Source organism: Corvus cornix, chromosome 10 (genome assembly GCF_000738735.6).
Source record: "Corvus cornix cornix isolate S_Up_H32 chromosome 10, ASM73873v5, whole genome shotgun sequence".
NCBI lineage: Eukaryota > Metazoa > Chordata > Aves > Passeriformes > Corvidae > Corvus > Corvus cornix.
In genome coordinates, this window is record NC_046340.1 from 9228579 (window position 1) to 9252380 (window position 23802).

General features: G+C 40.9%; 2 protein-coding genes across 3 annotated transcripts in view; one reads left to right on the plus strand and one right to left on the minus strand.

Moving 5' to 3' along the window:
• The first annotated feature begins 525 nt into the window (after nucleotides 1-525).
• PGPEP1L (pyroglutamyl-peptidase I like) lies at nucleotides 526-13929 on the plus strand. Its single transcript, XM_019280717.3, has 6 exons — nucleotides 526-2487; nucleotides 2898-3049; nucleotides 5679-5731; nucleotides 11780-11896; nucleotides 12348-12577; nucleotides 13508-13929. Exons 2-6 carry the CDS (start codon nucleotides 3016-3018, stop codon nucleotides 13695-13697), a joined length of 624 nt encoding a protein of 207 aa, XP_019136262.2. The 5' UTR covers nucleotides 526-2487; nucleotides 2898-3015; the 3' UTR covers nucleotides 13698-13929.
• A 1280-nt stretch (nucleotides 13930-15209) lies between these two features.
• The window catches only part of IGF1R (insulin like growth factor 1 receptor), a 173808-nt gene continuing 165215 nt past the window's right edge, over nucleotides 15210-23802 (minus strand). For both annotated transcript variants that reach the window (XM_039557369.1, XM_039557368.1), the window contains exon 21: nucleotides 15210-22721. In XM_039557369.1, coding sequence (XP_039413303.1) covers nucleotides 22355-22721 — 367 coding nt within the window. In that variant the 3' untranslated portion in view covers nucleotides 15210-22354. The remainder of the gene's footprint in view (nucleotides 22722-23802) is intronic.

A 23802-nucleotide genomic window follows, 5' to 3' on the forward strand; every position in this document is an offset into this window, starting at 1 on the left:
GTCTTTCCTGAGGATCATTTATTTTTATTAGAATGAAAAAGAAATATAGAGTGTTAGATCTTGAAATTTCTATTTAAAGTCCCATTATAGTTTAGTGTTGAATAGCATAACAGCTTGATTTCTCCCTTCTCTCATTAAGTGTTGAATAGCTGAGATAAAAATTGGAATATATTGAACACTTCCACTTAACAGTTTAAAACACTGGTCAGTGCCTGCCAATAATAAGAAATAAAAGAAATATGTATAAGTAATAATAAAAGAGATAAAAATTAAAGAGCTGTTTCTAAATGAAGGGCCATATTCTTTTCTTCTTGCCATCTACTAAAAAGCTACTCAAGCAGCATGCTGGCAGCTCTGCAGTGTGGTCAGAATGCATTTGCAGAAAATATATTTTTCTCTTACTCAGCAGTTCAAATAATTTTTGAAAGTATCAGACAGTTGAGCAGAAAAATATTCAAGGTGATAACCAGGATTTTCATAGTTGAGTTACTTCCATTTCTTCTTTACTTCTCAGTGAGTGCCGTGCCAATCACATCTGTGTGTAGCAAGAAGAAAAACAACCAGTGTTTAGCTGAGTCAGCTGTGTCTGTGACTTGCCTTCAGAGAGCAAGGGCTTGGATTCTTAATTATGGATGGGGAGATTAATTTGTGCAGACCTCAAATATCCAGTGACCCTCAAATCCATTGTTTTGGGAACAGATACACATGGGAGTGCTAATATTAAAGCTACAGTCATGCTTTAACAAAAATTTCAAGGGTAGCTTCAACTTCAGCTGTAGAAATGTTAGAAGAAAGAAAAGGTTTCATTTCTGAATAATTTCTGAGTAGAACTAATGCCTAATTCAAAATTTTCAATTCTTTTTTGAGCTGTGTGGCACAGCTGCAATAAATGCATTATTCCTCCAAGTATACTACCACACACACAAAGCTTGGGAACATGATCAATCAATTAAATCAGTGCAAAAATTAATTTCAGTGGTCTCTGTCAAATTCCTGGTTTATTTAAACCACTGGCATTCCTCCCACACTTGCACAAGCATTTACCAACACTGAAAAGAATCTTTACTTCCAATTCAACAAACCTCTGCTGATGAAAAGGGACTAACTTAACTACTAAAGACAATACTTCCCCCCTCCAAAATTCTATCAGCTTCTTCATAAAGGCTTAGCGAATTAATCTTTGCTACTCTGTATTTTTTTTCTACTCCCTTTTGCCAGCTGTAAAAACTTTAAGAACTAGTACTACGTTCCAAACAGATCATATCAGTTGTTTCAAAATGCATGGAACTAATAGACTTACATCTCCCCTTTGGAAGAATATCTAATGAAATACCTAATACTTTACAGCAGTCAAGCAATAGCCTTCATATATATATATGTATAAAGCAGCTATCATGTCCCAAAGAAAACACAGTTTCTCATTCAGGAAATTAATTAAGCAACTATAGGCCTTAAATCTTGCTTTATTCCTTACAACTGCTTTGTTCATTAGACCACCCTGTACTTAGCTTTAAAAAAAAAAAAAAAAAATCCAGCACAAATCAAAAATAACTATGAGAAGACTGGTATGTCATTGCCCTGTTCAGAATCATAGGAAGTGTTTTAATGACTGGTCAAGCAGAAAAATTAATGGATAAAAATCTTGACATAGGAGTATGAAGTACTGTAGGATTTTAAAAGTAATTCAGTGCTACCAGTGGCAGATTTCACCTTATTTAAAGCTGCAGAAAGCTCTGCTTCTTGTATTAGAAGCTCCTCAGCCCCCAGCAGCCAGCAAAAGTTAATTCTGCAAGTTGTGTTAGTCGGGGAAAGAAATGGATGGTGGAGTCAGAGTCTTTTAAATAAAGAGAATCCACACATTTTTTTTGTGTCTCAGCACAGGACTCTTTAAATGACAGACACAGGTCATAGCTCCAAACCTCATTCAGCCACCACCCAACCCAAGGGATTTCTTCAGAGATTTTTTTTCCCCCCTAAGGTCTCACAATTACGAGCTCTCCTGAGATAATATAGTGGCTTTCTATTCTTAGCTTATTTCTCCCCTCCCTCTCTCCTTCCCTCCCTCTCTCTCTCTCTCACACACACACATACACTTCCTACTCAAAACAAGACCCAGTGAAACCCTCTGCCCACATAGTTATAATTCCCAAGAGAACTTGCATATGCTTTTGTTTTGGGCAGTGACAATGTGCATATGTTTTGATTTCAGGCCCCCCCCCACTGGCTCTCAGGCTCCACTTTAATGAAGACAGATCAGCTCTTAAACTCACCAGTTTCAGCAAGCTATAACCCAGCTTCTAGAGTTCCTCTGACCTTGCAAGTTGGAGTGAGATTTTCTAACATGTTGCCTGTTAAAGAATATTACTGAGTAAATGTTTTGGTTTAGCAAATACACACATTTTCCTATTGGTGTTTGGTTTTAAAAGTGTACAGTGCTTGGACTCTTTCATAACAAGCCGGAGATAAAGATCAAGAGTAGTAAATCAGGTAAGTGCTGTGAAGAGGAACAGCAAAGTTACCCCTGAGTTTAAGTTAGTAACAAAAAGTCCAAGAACAGTGGAAATGGACAGATAGGTTTTTGTAGTTGTCATTCCTCACCATTGAAGTGAATTCCAACTGCTAAAACCAGAATACCCACAGAAATATAATAAAACTGATTCAATGAATTTTCTGTTTACTTGCACATAAACAAGTGATGAAAAATATTGCTGGATATTTTGCAAGAAATTTCTTTAGGCTTTTCCTCTTCTTCCTAAATACTCCATGCCTGGGAAAGGAAAGAATTCAGGGCAGTCCCAGTCAGCCAGTCAGTCAGACTTCTATCTTTAATAGAGGCGTAATAATTTTTGCTTTAAAAGTTACATGAGTCACAAATCATCCCTGTCATGTGAAGCCAGACTCATCACAGTTGGAAGAAAAAAGGTGCTCCAAATGATGTTTGCCACAGATACCTGAATTATAATACTGTTTGGAACTGAAAGACAAGAAGATTCCACCTTCTGGAGCATAGATTTCATGGATTCAGATTCCAACACTGTGGTGGTGACCGGTAAGATTTTTATTTTATTCTTTGAGCCAGAGATGGTATGCACGCATGCTTGATCTTTGTCATAAACAATTTCCTGGAGGGAAAAACAGTAGCAAATGGTCATACTAACATTTCCAAATGGAAAATAACTTGCTTTGCCTTCCTAAGAAAAATCAGATGCATGTCAGAGGAAACAGACTGCAGTCTGCCCTTTTTACTGCCATCCAGTTTGGTTTGTTGTTCATTCTCTCCATGTTTTAATCTTTGTTGACATTCTCTCTGATCCAAACCACATAGCTCAAGGCAGCGTAGGCTACTATTAGATAAAGCTTACCCAAAAGAAGCTCTGAAGCAAGAAAACCAGGTTGCATCACAATGTCATACAGTCAGTGTCCAGAATTAGAGCAGCACATGGCAACTTTCAGGGGCTCAGTTTCATGGCAAGGTAAGGGAGTTTTAATCAGAAGATGCTGCCTCATCACTGCTAAACTAAACCATTCCATTTAAATATACCAAAGGAACATGCCTGAACATGCAGCACAAGGGACCAAATTTGGAGTTTCTCTTGCTGGCTCCAACTACTACAGCATCACAGAGGCAGAACCACCAGCTCAGAGAGTGCTGAGCTTTAAAAGGTTAAAGCTCCTAAGGAATGCAGCTGCTTGCTGTTCCTCTTGTTGCCACTGGCTCATCTAAGGGCAATCATCACACATATCTTGACATGTGAGTTGCTGGATAATTTTCCACTGCAGGTCATCTGAGGACATAGGAACGAGGGTGAAGCTACATCAAAGAGATTTGCATCTTGCTGTTTTCAATTAAACACTTTTTTTTTTTTTTTAAATAGCTGCAAGATGGGCAGAACTAGTCTGGCTTGTTCCAGACATAACTGCAGATGAGCTGGATGGGAGTGCAGGAGAGGGAGGGCATGAGGTATTTGCTAACCTCCTAAAAGGCCGACAGTCTGGTTCTCTCCTATGATATTTATGGCACATACCCTTGTTGGGAACACTTCTTAGCACCCTGTTAGTTTTTTCTCCCTTTAGATCACCATTTATGTCCAGAAATCTACTTGGTCAAAAAGTTTTAGACTAGTTAAGACACAAGTGCATCTTTAATCTACTACAGAGATTATCACAGCATGTCTCTGTCACATTTTCACCTGCTCAGAATATAAACCTGCTGGCAGGGAGCCCAGTTAATTATATGGTGCCCAATAACATTCAGCCAGTTACCTCTCCACATTGCTGCAGGTATTGCAGTAAAACTCTCATATATTTAGTCATTTTTCATAGAACAATTTATCCTAAGCAGTAGTTTCTTAGGGCCACCACTGACACACGTGTTTCATTGTGAGCTACCTAATAACTTCATTATAATTCTGCAGTTCTGCACACACAGGTACAGAAACTTGTACAACTACAGCTCCAAAATGGAGCAGGTGCCACCCTAATGTTGCTCTCAAAGCAGAGTGGGACTAATGGGGTTTTATGTTCCCTGTAAATGTGAAATGAGCACCATTTTCTTTCTTCCCTCCCCATAGTAGAAACTCAAATCTGGAGAAAACATTGTCAAAAATATTAGTACCATCGTGCTTTTCATAACATTAAAGAGAAAAGATGGAGCAGTTATGAAATAAGTATTAACAAATTAAGAAATTCTTAAAGTCTAGCGCTAATTAAGCTGTCACAAGCCTGCATTTAGGCTTAATTGTCTCCACATACAAGTAGCTTTCACTGTGCAAAATAGCAATCATATGCTGTCAAGTATTTATTTGTCCATTTAAGGATTTTAAATATTTAAGAGTTTTAGCATTAAAACCATTTCACAAACTCATTTTCCTGACACCCAGTATCTAGGACTTGGCAACAGTCTGGATTGAGAACAGTAATTGAGATTAATAAAGATAGTGGGAGTTCTCCATCAAACATTTTAATGACAAAATGCCCATCTGCTCAAAATTAGTTTTCTTTCCTTTTTATTTAAAAAAAAAAAAAATCTTTCACAAAAAAGGATGCATAAAATTGAATGTAATACTTCAGAGTCAAAGTGTTCTTTCCCCTTTTCTCCTCTCTTTTCCTGGGGGAAAAAGTGAAATAAGATTTTTCCCAGCATCACAAAAAAGCACACTTTCCCTGATAGAAAACTCTAAGTTTTCATTACTTGGGATTCAAATAAATTACAAATTAAATAAATATTGCTATTTCAAACATTTTCATTAAATATGCTTATCTTCATCTTCATGAGCTTTAACAATAAGAATGATACATTAACTGTGACCTGGGAGTATTTAAAACCATAACTTTTAATAGTGGTATTTCTATGGATGATGATCCTTCCCCAAAACCATCATTTACATGATCTGTCCTATTGGTTCCACTACATTTACCAGCTTTAGTTAAGGCTCTCTCATAAGAAAGCCTTGACATGAATGAAGATTGCAGGATTAGTTCTTCTATCAGTGAAGATACAAAATGAAAATACTATTCCCTTAAGTGTTATAAAGGCTAAATCCTATCTAAAAAACTCAACCTCCATAACCAAAAATAGGAAGATAAAGAACAAATACATGTGTGCAGACATATCAGCACCCAATCTGCAATAGCAGAGTAAGCACAGGTTAAAACCACCTTTCTTTCTTTCTTTTCAGGTTTTGGTCCCTTCAGACAATACCTGCTCAATTCTAGCTGGGAAGCAGTGAAGGTAAGCATTTTAAAAAAAAAGGAGGGAGGCTTTATTTTTTAGGGATCTCAACACAAACTGGTTTTAGGCTTTCCATTCCCTTAAATTGACTCATTAAACAGAATTTTACCCAGGGTGCCTTCTCTACAACTATTACATATGCCACAGGTTGTGTCTGTCTTCAGTAAACCAATCATCTCTCCCACCACAGTTCATTTTATCCTGTGTGAGGTGGTTTCCTTCTCACACACATGTAGCCTATTGGGTTCTCACTGCCTGCTTCAGGAACACAGAACCTAAACTGTGCCAGTTCTAAGTGTGAGTTCACATTTCGGCTTTCGCTTCCACTTTCAAATGACAGTGAAGTCTACAGTCACACTGAAAACAAGGTCATTCTGAGGTTTTTTCCCTCCACACACCTTGACTAGCAGTAACGAGTCTCAAATGCTGTCTGGAAAATTCCTGCTTGTTTCCTAAATCTGTGTATTAGAACAAAATTAGCTGGGGGATACAAAGACAAGGTTTGGATACCTGGCTCTCAGCATCAACTGATTCATTCTCCCTGTCATAGAAAATGGCCTTTCCTGGAGTCCAGTTACTCTCATAAGGTACCTATGAACAGTGTTATTGTGAGAGGATCTTCCACATAAGTTTTTAGCAATCCCAAGGTAGAAAGAAGGTTACAGAATGAAATCTGAAACTAGTGGGGAAACAGTCAAAGTAGTAAAATTGAATTGGAGCGTTGGTCCAAAATGTGCAAGAAATGACAGATAATACTGGTAAAACAAACCAAAGGGACTGTGTTCTATTATGAAGACTGAAACAAGTCCATACATTTTTTAAATTCTTTTTGGACACTGAAATGAGAAAGGCAGCTATAGGAAAGTGTTAGTAATGATAGAAAGGTGATGGCCCTACAGGACTATAACCATAGTACAAATTTTGGTAACAGCTACTGAATATCTGTTTTGAAAACGAAGTGCACTCAAGCCAAGTAAAACAAGGAGCCGGTATGTTTTTCCAAAGACCAAAGCTACAGCAATTCCACCAACACATACATCTTTTCTATCCTAGCTTTGTAGGGTGAAGAATGCTGAGTGCAGCTTGGCGTTTGGTAGAATAAATCTATTGCCCCCTCCAAGTCATAAGGGATGTTATCCCTGTAGGCTAACAAGAAACAAAAATACTTCTGTGATACCTTTCCACACCCCAGTCATGACAGGAGACACATAAATTATCTTAACTCCAGCGTGACATGTGCCCTAAACCATAAATATTTGTCAGTTGACAGCGTTCTTGCTCATTATTTCCTGATTCCTATTGGTTCTAATTTTGGGTGCAAGATCATCCTCTTCTGACTGAAAAGAGAGCATGTTCTTTATCTGCAAGCAAAACAGCCTCAAGCGAGAATGCACCGATGGGATGAGTTTTCTGTAACAATGCCATGAGCTGGCTACGCCAGGGAGTTACATAACAAGGGCCACAGCATTCCATAACAAAACAGATGTCAGTCCTTGTGTATGGAGGAGAACAAATCCATTTCCCTCTGATGTGGCACCCTCTATGTGGAATTAATTTGTATTCTGACTGGGGATGCTGTTTTGGTTTCCTATTCCCTGGCAAAGGTGGTTAATTCAGGCAATTCAGAGAAATCTGCTGCAAATCTGGAAGTACTTTGAATTTTGATAGGCTTCTCCACACTAAATAGCAATCTCATAGTATTGTTCCATTGGCCTCATTCATAGGAGTAGCCATATGATCTTTGGGAAGCTTATGCACATATATTAAAGATAGCAAAATTTAGTATTTACATCTGGAAGTAATCCTGTCTTGGCTTGGGGTATCTGTGTGGATCACTGGAGTGACATAAAACCCTCCTGCCAAAACCCTCTTTGCTGTGAACCACGCAAGTGTGCACTCAGATTCATCCTCGGAAACCTGCTGAGCAGCCAGAACAGACCTACTAAATATGACTGATCAGGCTTAATGCCTTTGTAGGATTACCCAGAACTATCCTCATTATTACCCCAAAATGAAGTAGGTGCTTATCAAAAGCCTGGATACCACAGCACCCTCAGTGATGATGTAATGCTGATATATGCAGTCTTAAAAGTTCACATCCCAGAAGGGTCCTCAAAAGCATCTGAAATCCTGTAAAAATACATTTAACAGTTCCAGTCTCCTAATTCCAAAGCATAGCCTCACTCTTCGTGCTTTTGAAATGGATCCTTTGCCAAAGAGCAAAGGCTGCCCTTCTGTGAGCAATACTTGCTCTTACGCACAACTGCTTCCTTAAAATCCCTGTTACCAGCTCCTCCACAAGATGTTGCTGATGGGATCAACTGTTCTCCTGAACCTCTCTTCTTGCTGTGGGAAGGATCAGAGATTGATCCAGTGAGCACACAGCCCATTCCAATAGCCACATCCCTTCTATGTTCTTACTGGACACTCAGGAAAATATTGTTTCTCTTAAAAATTAACTGTTTACTACTACTACTACCTTTTTGGTGAATAAGCCAATTTTCCTTGAAGCCCTCCTAAATCCAGTGATAAATCTTGGTAAAACTCTGCAAATCTCTATATCTGCTGGTTTAAAAAGAGTATTTGTCCTGAATTGCCTCTTTTATAATATGAAGATATAATTTTCCAACAACATGAGGAATACCCCATTGTTTTTGCATGGACCCAATTTCTCATCACAGCACAAGACTCTCACACAAGGCCTTCATCAGCATTGCATTCATCATCCATGGAATTTTTGCTTCTCAGCAGGTACTCCTCAAGTGTTCAGGGAAAAGGGGATCAAATGGATCTGAAAGTACAGGCAAACCTGTCAATTCAGGGTCATGGAGAAAAGCTTCAGAGCTCTTCCAGACACCATCACATGGCCCAACATGGTTGTCTAGCACTAGAAAGACAGCTTGTCTTTTAGAAACCTGTCTCACTAAGTTTTTCATGGTTCTCATAACTTCATTCACCTGAAATACCCTCTTAAAATATGCACGAAAGCTCTGCCAGCAACACTTTTAACTCTGGAAGTGCAGGACATTCTCACTAAAAGAAAACACCACCAGGTATTTACTCTGCATTTGCTGACAGATCACACTGAGTTAGCACAGTGTGTTAGTGCTGCAGCACCACATGGGACCTTCAGAATCCCAGATCCCCTGATTTATTTATTCCATACTACAGATTGATTGTCCCACCTAATAACCCTTGATCCAGCCGTGTTTCCGTGTCTCCTCCAGAAGGTCCTGTCTGCAGCTTGGCAGCAAAATAACCTATCAGGGCAGTCCACCATCAAGGTCAAAGTCCCCAGTTAATAGGGCACAAATATAAATTGAGTGACAACATTCATAGTAATTAAACTGTTAGTGCAAAGAACAGGTCACATTTCCAACTGCTTCTGGGAACTGTGTCTGCTATCAGGAGATGAGGATCAGATCTCCCAGTGCAGCTTTTTATCCTGCCACTGACCATGTGGTCTTTGGAAATCTGTCATTTAATCTGTCTCTCTCCCTCTCTGCTTTAGTTTCATCATCTGTGAAACTAAGACATTCCTATTTAGTGCTTTCATTTATGTTTTGGAACTTTCTTGAAAGCTTTAAGAAGGTATCTACAGGGTTAGAAAAAAACCAACCCAAAACAACAAAAAGCCTGAACCAAACACACAAACAAAACCCCACGAACCAGCCACACAAAACACCTTTGTTTGCAATGTGCTTGCAGTCTGGCTGGGGCAACTGAAAACTTCTGGTTTCCTTTCTGCACCAACACAAGCAGTTCACAAAATTAACACACACAGCTGGCTTCCCAGCAACCCAAATCAGTGAGAACTCAGGCAAAATCAGTGATATTTTCTGGAGTTTTCTAGATGCTCAAGCTGTTTCCAACATGCAGTGAGATACCCAGCACCAACCTGAGCACAGTGCTGTGCAAATCACTTCTCTTTGGGCTGGAACACCAGTGGACCAGGACTATGACCAGAGCTCACCAACAGCTCAAGGTCAGCAGCTGATAATGCTGGATTTCTTCTCCTTTCTAGAAGAACTTCCTAAAAAAGAATCTTCATGTATTCTTTTGAACCACTTTTCCCACAAAACAGTCCTCCAAAACTTTTCTCCTCCTTTGAAATTTCCTTTCCTGTTTCAACTACAAAAGACAGGCACTTGTGTACTGAACCTACTCACCAGTGTGAGCTCTAGTTTCCAGGTGCAGTTACCCTTCTCTAACCATTTTCAGTCTCCCACCTTAAATGCAAAATTGGTTCTGGTTAAAGCTGAGACAAGGAACAACCTTTTTTATTTTGCTCCATGTTTACACAGCATCTGGTCTATCAGGGTGTAAGCCCATGGCTGGGAGTTTTAGACAACACAGTAATACACATTATTGACAACACACTGAAATTGCTTCAGACATAGAGAACCATCTTCCTTTGACACCAGTTCTCAGCCCTTTGCTATTGGCCAGCTTCAGTTTTGTCCTGCACAAAAGTATTTCTGTGTGTTTCAGCCATGACAACTGGTGACAACAGAATGTCTTGACCCAGAGAGCACGAGAGGAGAACAGCATTACAGCTGGCTTTGGGTCTCCATGTTCTGCACCAAAGTTAGGGGTAGTCAAGTCCTCTAAGCCTCACAGTTGAAAAGAAGGAATCTCATTAAATGTAAAAATTAAAAATGCTTTGGAAAAGAAAATGCTAATTGTGAACCAGCTGGGGTTTTCTTGTGTGGAGGCTCAGGCACAGTACAGCATTCTTCAGCGAGATGATGCAATGGGCTCTCAAAGACTGTCAGCGCCCACAGGAAAAAAGGCTGGCACTGTTCTCCAAATGTGTTTACTTCCCTGCAGGCATTGTTTCCTTGCTTGTGTCAAATAGTTTATTGAGCACAGCTAATCAATGCTTCCGCTGACAAGAAAATTGGAACAGTTTATATAGGAAGCGAGTGTTGAAGGGCAAATTTCCCAGAACTGTGGGCCTCATCTGCAGGGCTATCCTGAGTGAGAAATGAGAACCTGAGAAGACAATGACACTGAATACAGTTACAGGTTTCTTGGGCTAATCAGACACCTCCACATTTGCCTGCTCCCCCTAAAAAACTTCATGTGTACCATCCTTTGGTAGCAGCTTACTCAAATGGAACACAGATTTTCAACCACCATTTTCCTCTTCTGGGACAAAGCTTTCCACCTCAGATGAATTCCTTCTGCATCCTGCCACTGCAGCTGCTTACCTTCTACTGAGGCCAATGCCTTGTTTGTTAGCCCTGTTCCACTGACAAAATCATTTCAAGTCACTTCCATGGGACATTTATTCTCCAGACCATCTTCCAACCACCTGGCCAACCTGCTACTTTGAAGGGTGCCTGTGTTCCATTCACCTCAATTCTGGGCATAATTGTTTTCTTAGGGAGAATTGGTCCTGTGTGGAAATTCAACTGTACATAATTGACAGAGAAGTAACATCTCAGTGACATTTCCTTTTACTAGAGAAACATTCTAGACCAAAAAATTAGATTAAACTCATTCTAAATGCGACTTCCTCATATTGACAGTGACCTTCAGCATAGGTTACCTGAACCTGGTCAAGCCAGCAGATCTCATGTCCCTGGAGTGAAAAAGTCATGCTTAACGTGAATTCTCATTGTTTTTGTCTCTTGGCAGTGCACTTTTTCTACCAGATCTTTCAGAGAAACAGCTCTCACCTACAGCAAATGCTTTCATGTGTGGAGCTTTTCTGAGAAACGCTGTCTCATGGTTCCCCAGGGACCAGTCCCTAAGCAATAACCCTCCCACCCACTGGAGACTGAGCATCTCTTTGGAAAACACAACAATGGCTCCACACGAACGGACGTGACATTAGGAAACTGTTTAGTACATTTTAGTCTCTTCCAGTTAAAAGAGAGGGATCAACCACAAAACAAATTTCATTGCAGACCAATGTTCAGGAACCATGGGCTTAGGTGTAGCTCTTTCAGGTGTTTTCTCAGTTGAATCAGCCCAGTTTCTTTATCACAGTCAGAAATCCAATGCTCCTTCAAGTCCTCAGTAGCTTTTTTGTAAACACAGGAGCTGTCCAAGAGAGGCCTTGGTGAAAACATCAATCTCCAGATCATGCAGCTGCCAGTGGTTTACCAAAAAGCCAAGGAGCAAGTCTGCAAGATATGGACAACTCTTCAGCCACTGGTGGGTAATGACAATGTTACACAATTTCCTCCCCTCCCCTGAATACAATGAAAAAATCTAAGAGAGTATTGCAAAACATCAAACAACTCTGGAAAGTGACTATTGAAACTGTGATCAGGGTTCCAAGCTGAAATTTGGAGCACACACTAATTAGTATGCTGGTTTAACCCCATGCTATTTAAACAGCATAACTGATGCTGAACAAAGGCAAAGAAAAAATCTACCATAAACTGCAAAAAAGGTGCTGCAGCTCTGACTAGACACAACAAAAGCTACAGCCTAATTTGGTTCTCATTTATAATCCCTTATCGAAGTTTTCTTTAGACATGAGCAAGACTCTCCACCTTGAAGCCAGTAATTCACATAATGCTTGGCCCTTTTGCATCACATGTTTTTAAAAAACAGATCTCATTTTAAATTTCCTGTTACTCACTCTGGTGGGAAAAACCAGCTTACAGTTCACGTTGGGCTGGCTTCATCCGCCACAGCGCTCATCATCCTGGAGCAGTGTGGGAAGAACAAAGGCTACCAGGAGAGGGATGCTTGTGGTTTTCACCCAGAAGGTGCCTGCTGCGTGCTAGATGGCCCAGAAAAGATTGAATCTATAATTAATATGAAGACTCTCTGGAAAAACATCTCAGTGGAAGGGATTGATATCATCCTGTCCAGAGACGCGGGAAGGTAAAGATCGTGTATCAGGGGCTCACAGAAACAGCTCAATCCACTCATTTAACCTTGGGGAATCTTTGCCCTGACCTTCTGTCCAACCAAAATCACTCTGAAGCAAAGTCTTCAGAGGCACAAGTATGAGACTGGGATGAATTTAAATTTTATGTAAAGCAGCCGTCATGAAAAACTACAGCCAGTAAATATTTTTCCATAGATTTGTAAATTCCAAACAAAACAAGTTCCAACACAGCACACCCTATGATGAACAACCCCAGTAAACCTCAGCTATTAAGAGAGTCTGAAAGCAACACCGACTAGTAGCAGATCTTAATCTATTTTTCTCAACTGGGAGGGATACAAAATGTAAATAGATACACAGGAGAACAGCAATTACAGGTACTGTTAGAACCAGGTCTGTGATTTCATTATGTGTTCCAGTAGAACTTGAAGCAATTTTCTACTATGCTAATCTTCATTGGAAAGGAAAACAAAATCGAAATTTTTATTTTATTTTAAATAAGAAGCAGCTAGTCTTAGCCCTTAAATTCAGGATTTGCACCTGCATTTTAAGAGGTAGAATGATAAGAAAAAACCCCTTCAGACAGGGAGATTTTATGACTTAGGCATAAACTGTGTTACATGGCTGTAGTTTCCAGCAGGGTGTGTTACCCTTCCCACCCCACAAGAATGCCTGTCTTGTGATATTTTTTTTTATTTAAAGTTCTTTGTGGGTGGGTGTCTGAGAAACCAAACCATCAGATAAGCAACATTTGTTTCACAAACTTGGTTTATTTCAGCATTTCCTTTATTCACTAAGCAAATATGTTCTTAATAATTTCATAAACCAGATCTGGTTTGGCTACTTAGAATATTTAAATTTAATCAAAGTTTACTGAGCCCTTAATTTAGGTTTCTTGTTTTGTTTTGTTCTTAATATTGCAGGTACATCTGTGATTACACCTACTACACTTCTCTGTATAATGGCAATGGAAGAGCTGCTTTCATCCATGTCCCTCCATTATCTGAATCGGTAACAGCAGAATTTCTAGGAAAAGCATTACAGACCATTATCTTAGCAATGTTGGAACAGTGTGTGGAACAAAGAGAGATGGATCATGTAAGAAAAAAATAATGATTTCTTAGAATGTAATTCCTTACCTCTGAAATGAAACAGATCTAAAGATTATTAAAAACCCCCACACAAAGGATTTTATAGCCCATGTTATTTTCAGTGAAATTTCCTTGCAAAACCCAACCAACCGTTTGCATCTCTTAGAAGAGGCTTGAGGGAAAAAACCCAAATGATTGGCAGTTCATATTGCTAACAATAAAGTTGTTCAGATTTCAGAAAGTGTGAAACTGAATTGACAACCTTTTACATGCTTAATTCTGGTTCTGTTGGTTAGGAAGACATTAATAAAGACTTGCTGACCCCAGATGGATGTTCACAGCTCTAAGGATTCAGCACAGAATGGATGTTAACAGAGATCCCCCTCAGCCCCTGTCTGAGTCCAGAGAGTTCAGCCCACAAAAAACATGGGTATGGGAGACACCAAAACACACTTGGGGATTCTGGTATGTGAAGTTTTACAATTCTCTTTTACTGGCCTGCTGTAGATGCCACTTTCCACATCAGCAATGGGCTCTGACCCAGAGTGACTTCAGAGTACAGAGAAAACTGGAATCCAGCTGGATCTATAATGCTCTTGGTAATGGGTTTCAACCCAAAACCACCACTTTCCCCAAGTTCTCAGTGCCTGTCCCAAGAAAACACCATAGCCCTTCCACAGAGCACAGCCCAAAGGCACATCCAACAGCTAACCTGTCCCAAGAGAGGCAATCCTGAAGCACTGCACTGTGGGAAGGGTCAGGGCATGTGATGGTAGCTACAGAATGGGAACCAAAGGAGATCCCACATTGTAAAACATGGGATCAGGCTCCTCCACATCCCAAACAGCACCATACAGAAGTGCTGGGTACCACAGAGGGTCACAGCACTGCCCTTTAGCACACAGAGAACGTCCACACTCTCTGTAATCCTGCTGCCAGAACACAAGGAGAAGATGAAATCAGTCAGAAGAACAGCACAGCAGCAGCTTAATCTGGACACCTGGGATTTCTTGAGGGAAACAAAAGCCTGTTCCTCAAGCACCATCAGTAAAAAGGACAAGAGACAAACACAACAGCACAGGCAGCTGATGGGGCTTTGGGCCACCATCGAGCCTTGCTTCAGTCAACACATTGAAGACAAAGTCTGAGGATCTGGCAACACCAAGATAAGGCTGATTTTCTTGCCTGTCTTTTCCAGTGTTACAGAAAGCTGATAACCAGGTGCTGTCTGGCTGAATGCCTCACATGGGGATTGCTGTGCAGGTAAATAAGTAACTAACAATGCTCACCTTATTCACAGGAACCGCTTTGTGCAAAACTGCTGAAATCTCAGCCAGAAAGGATCCAAAAGCTCGGTGTCTCTGGATGAAAATGCTTTTGATTTCAACCAAACAATGGCAGTACTGACCCCTTTTGAGAGCAGCTCAATTAAATGCAGCCAGAAAGGGCAGAGGAAAACCAGAGCAGCTTTACTCTGAGTTTTCTAACCTGTGCTTGCTTTGCATAAGGAGCAACAAAATCACAAACAGGCAAATGCATACAGAATTCTTTTATTTAACTTAAATCATGTAGTACTGAAACTACTAGAAAAAAGCAGAGTAAGAGAAACTAAAGGAGCCTTAGCTTCAGCCATTCAAAATAGACAAAGTTTCTTCTTTTCATAATGTAAAGAATCCCGAGTATATCGCAGTAACAGGAATAAATTCTTACAACAGAATATACAAAAACATTTTGAAATTTTTTAATCTACTGATTCATTTTAATATAAACACAGGAATTTCTTTAGGAATAATTTATACACAGCAAGTCTTTTTATGTAATAAATTGGCCATGTTATTGTTTAATTTTATCTTAAAAAAATTTAAACAAGAAAAATTGGAAAATGTATTTGCAACTGCATCCATTCCTTAGCACTTTCTAGTTTTGCTTTTGTCCCAGAGGTAGACAAACTCTGGCCAATCCTTTCATCTCAAACCTCACTGGTTCAGAAAACAGAAGAAGTGAAAGGTGTCCCTGTCCATAGCAGAGGGGTTGGATCTTCAATATTCTTAAATAACAATAAATAGGGACCCTGCCTTGCTCATTTCAACAAAGCTTCCAATGGTACTCAACAGCTTTAGAGGCCGCATACAAACATTTAAAGAGATAAGAAATTTGCAAAGAGTTCTTTAATAGCAGTTACGAAAACCATCTTCCCTCTTTCCCTTATGCAGTCGCATCCTTCAAAGCACAAGGCCCCCGTGGCACAGGTGCTGAGCGGCCCCAGAGAGCCTGGGGAGCAGCAAACCCTGCTCTGTTTCCCTGACCAGTGAGGTTCTTGTAATCCATGAAGGTAACTGCCCTAGACAGTGAAGTGAAATGACCAGGTAAGATGATCCCACCCCAACCAGAGGGCTCTGGAAGACCAGGATACTGAAGATACAGAACATTTTCCCAACTCCTTTTCTCACTCGCTGTATACTGGGTCACAAAGCTTGGGCGGGACGGGGGAGAGGGACAAGCCATGAATTGGACAAGTCAGCAATTCCTTTTTGGCATATTGTAAAGCTAACTAGTAACTGGTACCATGGAAAAACTGATCACAGACAGACACACCCACACACAGACACAGAAAAGTGCCTTTAAATTATATTTTAGGCATTTATAAACTACAAACATTTTATAAAATTATTCTATGTACTTACAAAATGCAATGAAACATTTAATTAGTTCTTGTAAACCAGATCTTTGTCAACTGACTACCCGTAATCTACTGGACTTAAAGCCCTATTGAAAATGCTAATTAATGGTTACTAATCAACGGAACGCATACCCAAAAAAAATATATGAGCACACACGCATATGCACACACACAAACTAGTGAAGTCCTAAGGTACTTGCAAAACAGGCCGACTGTAGGTGAGACAGATCCGCACAGGCCGATGACCAACCACTGTCACGTTTCTGGTAAGGAATTTACCGCTCCAGCTGCAAAGTCCAGAGATTTATTCACAAGTACCAACGATGAGAATTGTGACACCTGAGCGCTGATGCTGTCCCACAGATTAAGCTCAGGATACTACCTCAAACTTCTGCCAAGCCCTGTGTCTCTGTAAATCCCCATTGCTGCATCCTTTGTTTTCAGGTGTCTCCCCACAAACTCCTCCATGCTGACTGACCCGGCTGCTCCATGTCAGAGGCTGTTCAGCACCTCTGAGCAACCAGTTCTGAACCGAGGTGTCCTTCGAAGCCCTCCTGCCTACTTGAGTTCTGTATCTTCAGCACCCCTGGCCACTTGTGTTGTTTCTACACACCATTCTTCAATCCTTGTCTGCACATCTACTCACGGGTTAAGTTGCAATATCTGGCTTTATCACTGGTTAGTAAGGAGTGGATCCCTTGCACCTTCCTCCACTGTTGTTCAGCCCAGTGATTGAATACACGGGTGACAAACAAAATAACAGGAAACAAGTGTTACTTGTACTAATGGAATGAAAAGGGTTTAAATATATATATCTATATTATAGATATACATATGCAGATATATATATGTATATATAGATATATATGTATGGAGTTACACCAATAATAGGAGTGTTCACTTAGACTTGGATTGTACCGAACACCCCTCAGCAGCTCCCAGAGGGCCTGACAGCAGCTCCCTCTGGTCACCAGTTGTCCTGGGCAAACTGGGCTTTCTTTCCTTTAAAAAACCAAGAGGAGCATCAGTGCGGCCACACCTGGAACCACACAGTACTTGGCACCAGCTAGGAGGAGCAGGGGCGTAATACAGGGTGGCTCCACACTTTGCACCGCGCTCAGCTGCTGCCTCTGGTTTATCATCCCCCCAAGGAGCACCTGATTTAGTGCCACAGCTGTGTTTGCACAGGAATCGTGTTCCCTTGCAACCAAACCACCTCCTCTGCCACGGGCACTCTGAAATGCCAGTGAGGAGTGACCCGGAGCCGAGCCCTGCAATCCCAGCCGCCTGCTCCCCTTGGCAACGCCAACTCGTTATCCCACTGCATTGAAACATCATGGTGCCATTCGTCAAAATGCTGGTTTTCAGAGCTGGGTGGGCTTTTGTGTTTAATTTATAAACAAACTGGATTACTTTAACTTTATTCAAACATAGCTGAAGTTCTAAATAAATTTTCCATACCAGACAAGCCAGTGGTCTCAGGGAAGAACAACATTACAAACCATATTATGACTCTATCAAGCCAACATTAATTCTCAGTTGTTCACATGCACAAACAACTCGATTTACTGTCCAAGGGAAGTCTGCATGAAAACCCATGTGAATAAAGCTATTCAAAATGCACAAAACACAACAAAAAAAGCTATGGAAACAAACAGAACGAAAAAAGGAATTAAGCTTGAATTGCAAACACAGAACGCAATGGTATCATGAAGGTGGTTTGGTCCAGGAGAGCTGACTGCCATCACGCACACGGATGCGAGGCCTCGTGGCTGTCTTCTACTGAAGTGTTTTTTGAAATGCTTCTCGTGATGCTACGTCATTAGTGTTTCTTCCTAATGCATTGTAAAACCACCTATGTACAATTCTACAAACCAGTAACTTGGACAGTTTTAACAAAACCCTCCTAGCCAGCTGAAAGATCTGAGGATCTCCAGTTGTGGTAATCAATATGTGCAAGGAAGGGGAACAGCCACTGCACCCAAAGGTCACTGGAACATCATCAAACATGGAAAACAAAACCAATCTAGTGAAAACTTCCAATTTTGCTGGTTTCTCAGGACTAGGGAGAAATGCTCCCTCCAAAGACAAACTGTAGTAATTAACCACAGTGCTGTGTGTCCAAGAGGCCGCGTACAACTCCAAGTAGCCAAGCACCACATTACTCAGATACCACAACCAACACCTGCACAAACAGCTGCCAGAGCTGGAAAAAAGGAAACATTATACATCAAGTTGATGGCAAGCTCCTGTTAGTCCTGTGTGCTTGTAAACCAGTTACACGCCGTCAGAGGGCAATTAAAATTTGATGGCTGGTCCATCAGAATCCACAGCTACAATGCGTATAAACAGGGGAAGAAAAGGGAACTGACTTTTTACTGGCACATTAAAAGAAATCAGTTCAATGTTAGTTTTGAAGGAAAAAAAAAAAAAAAAATCAGTGCTCTCATCAAACAGAAGCAGCAAAGACCAAAGCTGTAAATTTGATGTAGCATTATCATCGGCAGCCTGTGACAGGTTTTGGTCAAGAAAGCAATGCCATCATGTATGAGCCAATTTATTTTTGTGTTCTGATTCAGCCAAGTATCTTTCTGATGCTTGTGACATCTGAGCAAGAACTGGCAGGAATGACTTAGCCCATTCTACAGGACAAACAGAAAGACCATTCCCTTTAGTATTTCTTCTAGACCTTCAAACATTGTAAACATTTGCTTTCTGTAACAGATTTCAGGAAATACTCACAATTTGAAGTTCCCATATCAGGTCAGCTGCGTTTCCACTCATCCAAACATGCAGCATTTTGCTGCTGACCCAAGGGCTGCTGTGACAGCACATTAGAAAGCCTCTGTGTTTCCTTAAAGAATGGTCACCCTAAGTCAGACAACTCTTGGATTTCTCCTCACAACAACAAATCTGAAAAAATTGGGAGAAACCCCTTGGAATTGAGGCAAATATTCTGAGGTGACCCTCTGTGACAGGCAGTGACTCTTCCCCTCCAGAACCTAGAGCATGTGGTATATGGAGTGAGAGGTTACCAGTATCAACGGCATTTATTGGCTGCTGAGAAATGTGAGATGTATTTTTTTTATATACACACATATAAAAAAATAAGAGTGAGGTAGATAAATGTTTGAAAAAAAAAATCAAAAACTGTCCCCCTGTCATACTCTAAAACCCTTATCTCAGTATTTAAATTCATTATGGGGCATCTCTACAGTGATTTAAACTGATATCACAAAAATAAATAAAAAATCCTACATAGAATACCTTCTTAATTAACTTTTTTGTCTTTTTCATTTTCAAAAGGGAGAAATAACTATGGGACAGAGGCAAGAGAAGATAATGGGACCTAAACTACACAAGCAAAAAGCACTACAAACTTTTAAAAATCTCCAGTCAAAACTAGCAATCAGTATATTTTAATTCATTGTTCTTACTCAAAAGATTTAAACATTTCCATCCCAGAACCACCTCTTCCTGCCATCGTTTGGTTGGATCAGTGCTAAACAAAGGCCTAGACTGGAACTAAGGTAAGATGAGCAACTGGTACGACTCCTTGGGTGTCGACTTCCTGATGGCCCCTCCTTCCCCTCTCACCAAGGCTTCTGCAACTGAACAAACAAGCTCACTCGTTCTTTTGTTCTGAGGTTTGGTCTATGATTTAAGCCACAAGCTTGGACTTGTACAGGTTTCCATAGCTGCCAACGCTTCACTGTTTGCCTGCCAAGCCACCGGCCCCAGCTCCCAGCTTCCCACCAGACCCACGGAAACAGCACGGGGGCTTCCCTTTGGTTGGGGGTGGTTTTCTTCACCAGAGGTGTGAAGTGCAGCCCAGGTGCCCTCCAGGAGGGCTTTTCTCCACAAGGGCTTCCCCATCAGGAAGGTGAAGAGCTGGGGTTGGCTGGAGCCAGGTGATCGATGGCCACCCTAGGAATGCCTGGCATCGCCAGCTGCACCTGGCACAGCTCTTGTTCAGAGGGTGGAAGGGTTAAAAGAGTCTTTTTAAGGATCAGTGACCCAAAAGCCTAATGTCTGCTGTTGTACCCAACTAATAATTTAAAAAGAATACATGTACGGTTGTGTGTCTGTGTGGGAATGGGTGGGTGAATGTGTGCCACGACCAGAACAAGCGGGGAGGGCAGGAGGGGTAGGACCCTTGTACAACAATGAATATAAACACTGAACAAGAATGTACTAAATAGTTAACCTTTTGTTTCTGACCTGAGTTTGTATCACGCCTTGCACTGTAAGAGACTCGCGTGCTGTCTGGGCAGAGGTTAGTGGGAAGGAAGGAAAACTGGGGCTTAAAAACACCACACCACAGCACTGCCAGAGTGTTCCCATGCGGGGTGTCCCTTCTTTCTCCTTGTCCCCCTCCAAAGCCCTGTAGCCCACACAGCCAAGATGATGTAAAACAACTAATGGGGGGGGGGGAGGGGGGGGTAAAAAAAAAAGAGGAGGAAATGTATTTATAAAAAGGCATTAAACAGTTCATGGCAAATCATATGAAAGGTATCAGTTACTGGGAAGGAGGAAGTAAAAGTTACACACTATAGTACAAAGCATAAGAAAATTTGTTGAAGTGGAAGGGAAGGGAAGGAGGGCAGACCTGAAGGTTTTCATAGATTAAATCCACAAAGATAAAGAACAAAAAAAATAGCAGCTTTTTTCTGTACAGACATATAGATGAGTATCTGAACCGTAAAAAAGTTATAAAAGTGACACAAAAGACAATGTGTATGCAAATGATCCATGGTCTAACATAGAACTGCAAGACCCTTCGAGAAGTCTTAATAATAAAGAGAAAAGGTCAACAAAGCATCATATACTTGAATCCGGTTACTGCTTTTTTTTGTCTTCTCCAATTTATGTTTCTAGGTGTTTTTTCCTTGCAAGCCTGTGAAGGAAGGCAGGCTGCAACGATGGAGATCTCGGCCGCTTATTCTCAGGTTTTTCGTAACTCACTTTTGGCGGGCGGTTGACATTTTTTGTATGAAATGTACATTTGTTTAGCTCACCACTGCCAGGTTTGTCCAGAATTCACTGGGATGGGGACAGGGGTGGAGGGAGGGCTGGTTTTTTACCCCATCCCTTTTATCTTCTCCATCACAAGAAAAAAAAATCATCACATTTTGTCCAGTTTTGAAAAAAGATCTAGACAATTTGAGTTTTTTAGGTTTTTTTTTTTAAATACCAGTGCATGACTGAATAGAACATATTGGTCAGGATCTGTTTTGAACAGAGCAGTTGATTACTGTGCTCCTTCCATTTCTACAAAAAAAAAAAAAAAAAAAAAAGAAACCAAAAAAACAAATGAAAACAAAAAACAAAGAGTTCATTTTTTTTGGCAAAATTTGGCAGCGTTGAAAATGGTAACAGCCTTGGACGAATGATGGCCCTTTTTTATTCTTTTACATGTTCCTAAAAAGATTAAAGAACAACATTAAAAATCCAGTCTTTTTTAGTTATGGGGGTTTTTTGTGGGGGGTTTTTTTTGTTTGTTTGTGGTATTTTTTATAAAGACCTACAGTGTTAGGCAGGTGCTTGCAGGGGTACCGGGAACCACCTGGCCTGCGATATCTTTGATCTGATGAAAGTGCTGTACGGTTGAACTTGCACGCAGATATGTTTCCCATTATGAAGCAAGAAGAGAGACAGAAAGAAAGAGAAAGAAGAGAGAGGAGAGAGGAGAGAGAGAGACATCAGATCTCAAGTTTTCTGTTGCTATTAAGTGTTAACATTAAGAGTTTTAAAAGGCCAACTGTGTGCCCCATGACTGGAGTCCTTGACTGAAACAAACATCTGCTTGCATATTGAAAAAAAAGAAAAATACGGTAACTTGTTTACTGAAAAAAGGGTTCTCCCAAGTGCAGCTATGGCAGTTCTGAAGATCCACTGAGGTACAGTAGGCTTTTGAATATATTGTGATTTTCTTTCTTTCTTCCCCCAATGCCTGTGTTTGTGTGTGTTTTGTTTCTGTGAGGCTCTGGCTCCGAGGATCAGCAGGCCGAGGACTGGGGCAGCGGCAGGGCCCTCTCGTTCTTGCGGCCCCCGTTCATGTGCGCGTACGGCTGTCGCTCCTCAAAGCTGGCCCGAAGGACCACCACGCCGGGGCCGTTCTCGGCCTTGTGTCCTGAGTGCTTGTCAGTGGGTTGGAGGGTGGAGGAGGGGTCTAAAGGAATGCTCTCCATGTTTTCAGTCTCCAGGTCAAGTTCCTCTGTGTCCGGAGGCTTGTTCTCTTCACTGTAGAAGAAGGAGACCTCTTTGAAGGCTGGATCCAGCTCATCTTTGATGCTACCGATGATTTCCAGGAAGGAGGGTCTCATCTTCGGGTTGTACTGCCAGCACATGCGCATCAGTTCAAACCTGGGCAGGGAACACACAGGAAAAACATTTACTGAGGTGTTTTAGAGCCAGGATTGAGTTGGACCACGCGCTTTAGAGAATCATTCCACTCCCTTGGAAGCCAAAGTGACAGAACTTTCACAGGCTGAGATCCTCAGGGTTGTGGGTTCAATACCCATAACACGCAATTTACTTAAGAGTTGGACTTGATGATCCTGGTGGGCCCCCTCCAACTCAAAACATTCTGTGAATGCCTGTGTCACATTTCCACCTTCCTTCTCATCACCCATTTACTCCTATACCTCCTAGCTCACTTTTTCCGCTCCCTCCCACACACCTGCCCACATCTCGTGTCTTACAGGTTCCTGACATTCAGAACTATTTCATACTTCTATTCCAACTTGGTATTTCTCTTTTTCCTCTGAATTACCCTGTGCTTACTCAGCCGTAAGTTACATGATTGCGCCTCTTGGAGTATCTTTTTCAAACAACTCATCCCACCCCATCAATACTGGCTTGAAAAAAAATTAAAATAGGAAACACACACAAGGTAAAGCACTGCCTTTTTCCCCTGAAAGAAGAAAATTACATTAACTGTAATCCCCAGTGGACATTTGCCAATCTCAAAGACATTCTCTAATCTTTTTATTTTAAAATTAGGTTGTTTTCATTTACAGCCAGGGATGCATTAATATTTTACGGAGTGTGAGATCATCTGTTTAAGCACATCCATGATTAGATCTGTACAATGTCCCATGCTGGCAAAACAAAACCACAAAATGAAACAGTAATACAGACATAATGAAAACAGCATTTTCATGACACAGCAAAATTGGATATTCCCAGGAGATTGCCCTGAGCTTTAAACATAACACAAGAAAGGATTTCACCGTCTGTGAAGGTGGAATAGGGATGTCTTCTGTTAACACAGTGCAGTAATAGGACAAATTTAAGTAAGAAAAGAAAGATTAGCATTAATTCTTCGAGCCAATCCTCTGTGTACACAGTGCTCAGAGGAACACGCTGTGTGGAGGAAGTCACTGCTGGCCAAAACTACTACTCTCTGCTAGAGTAAGAATGGATCTAAAAATAAAATAAAGCC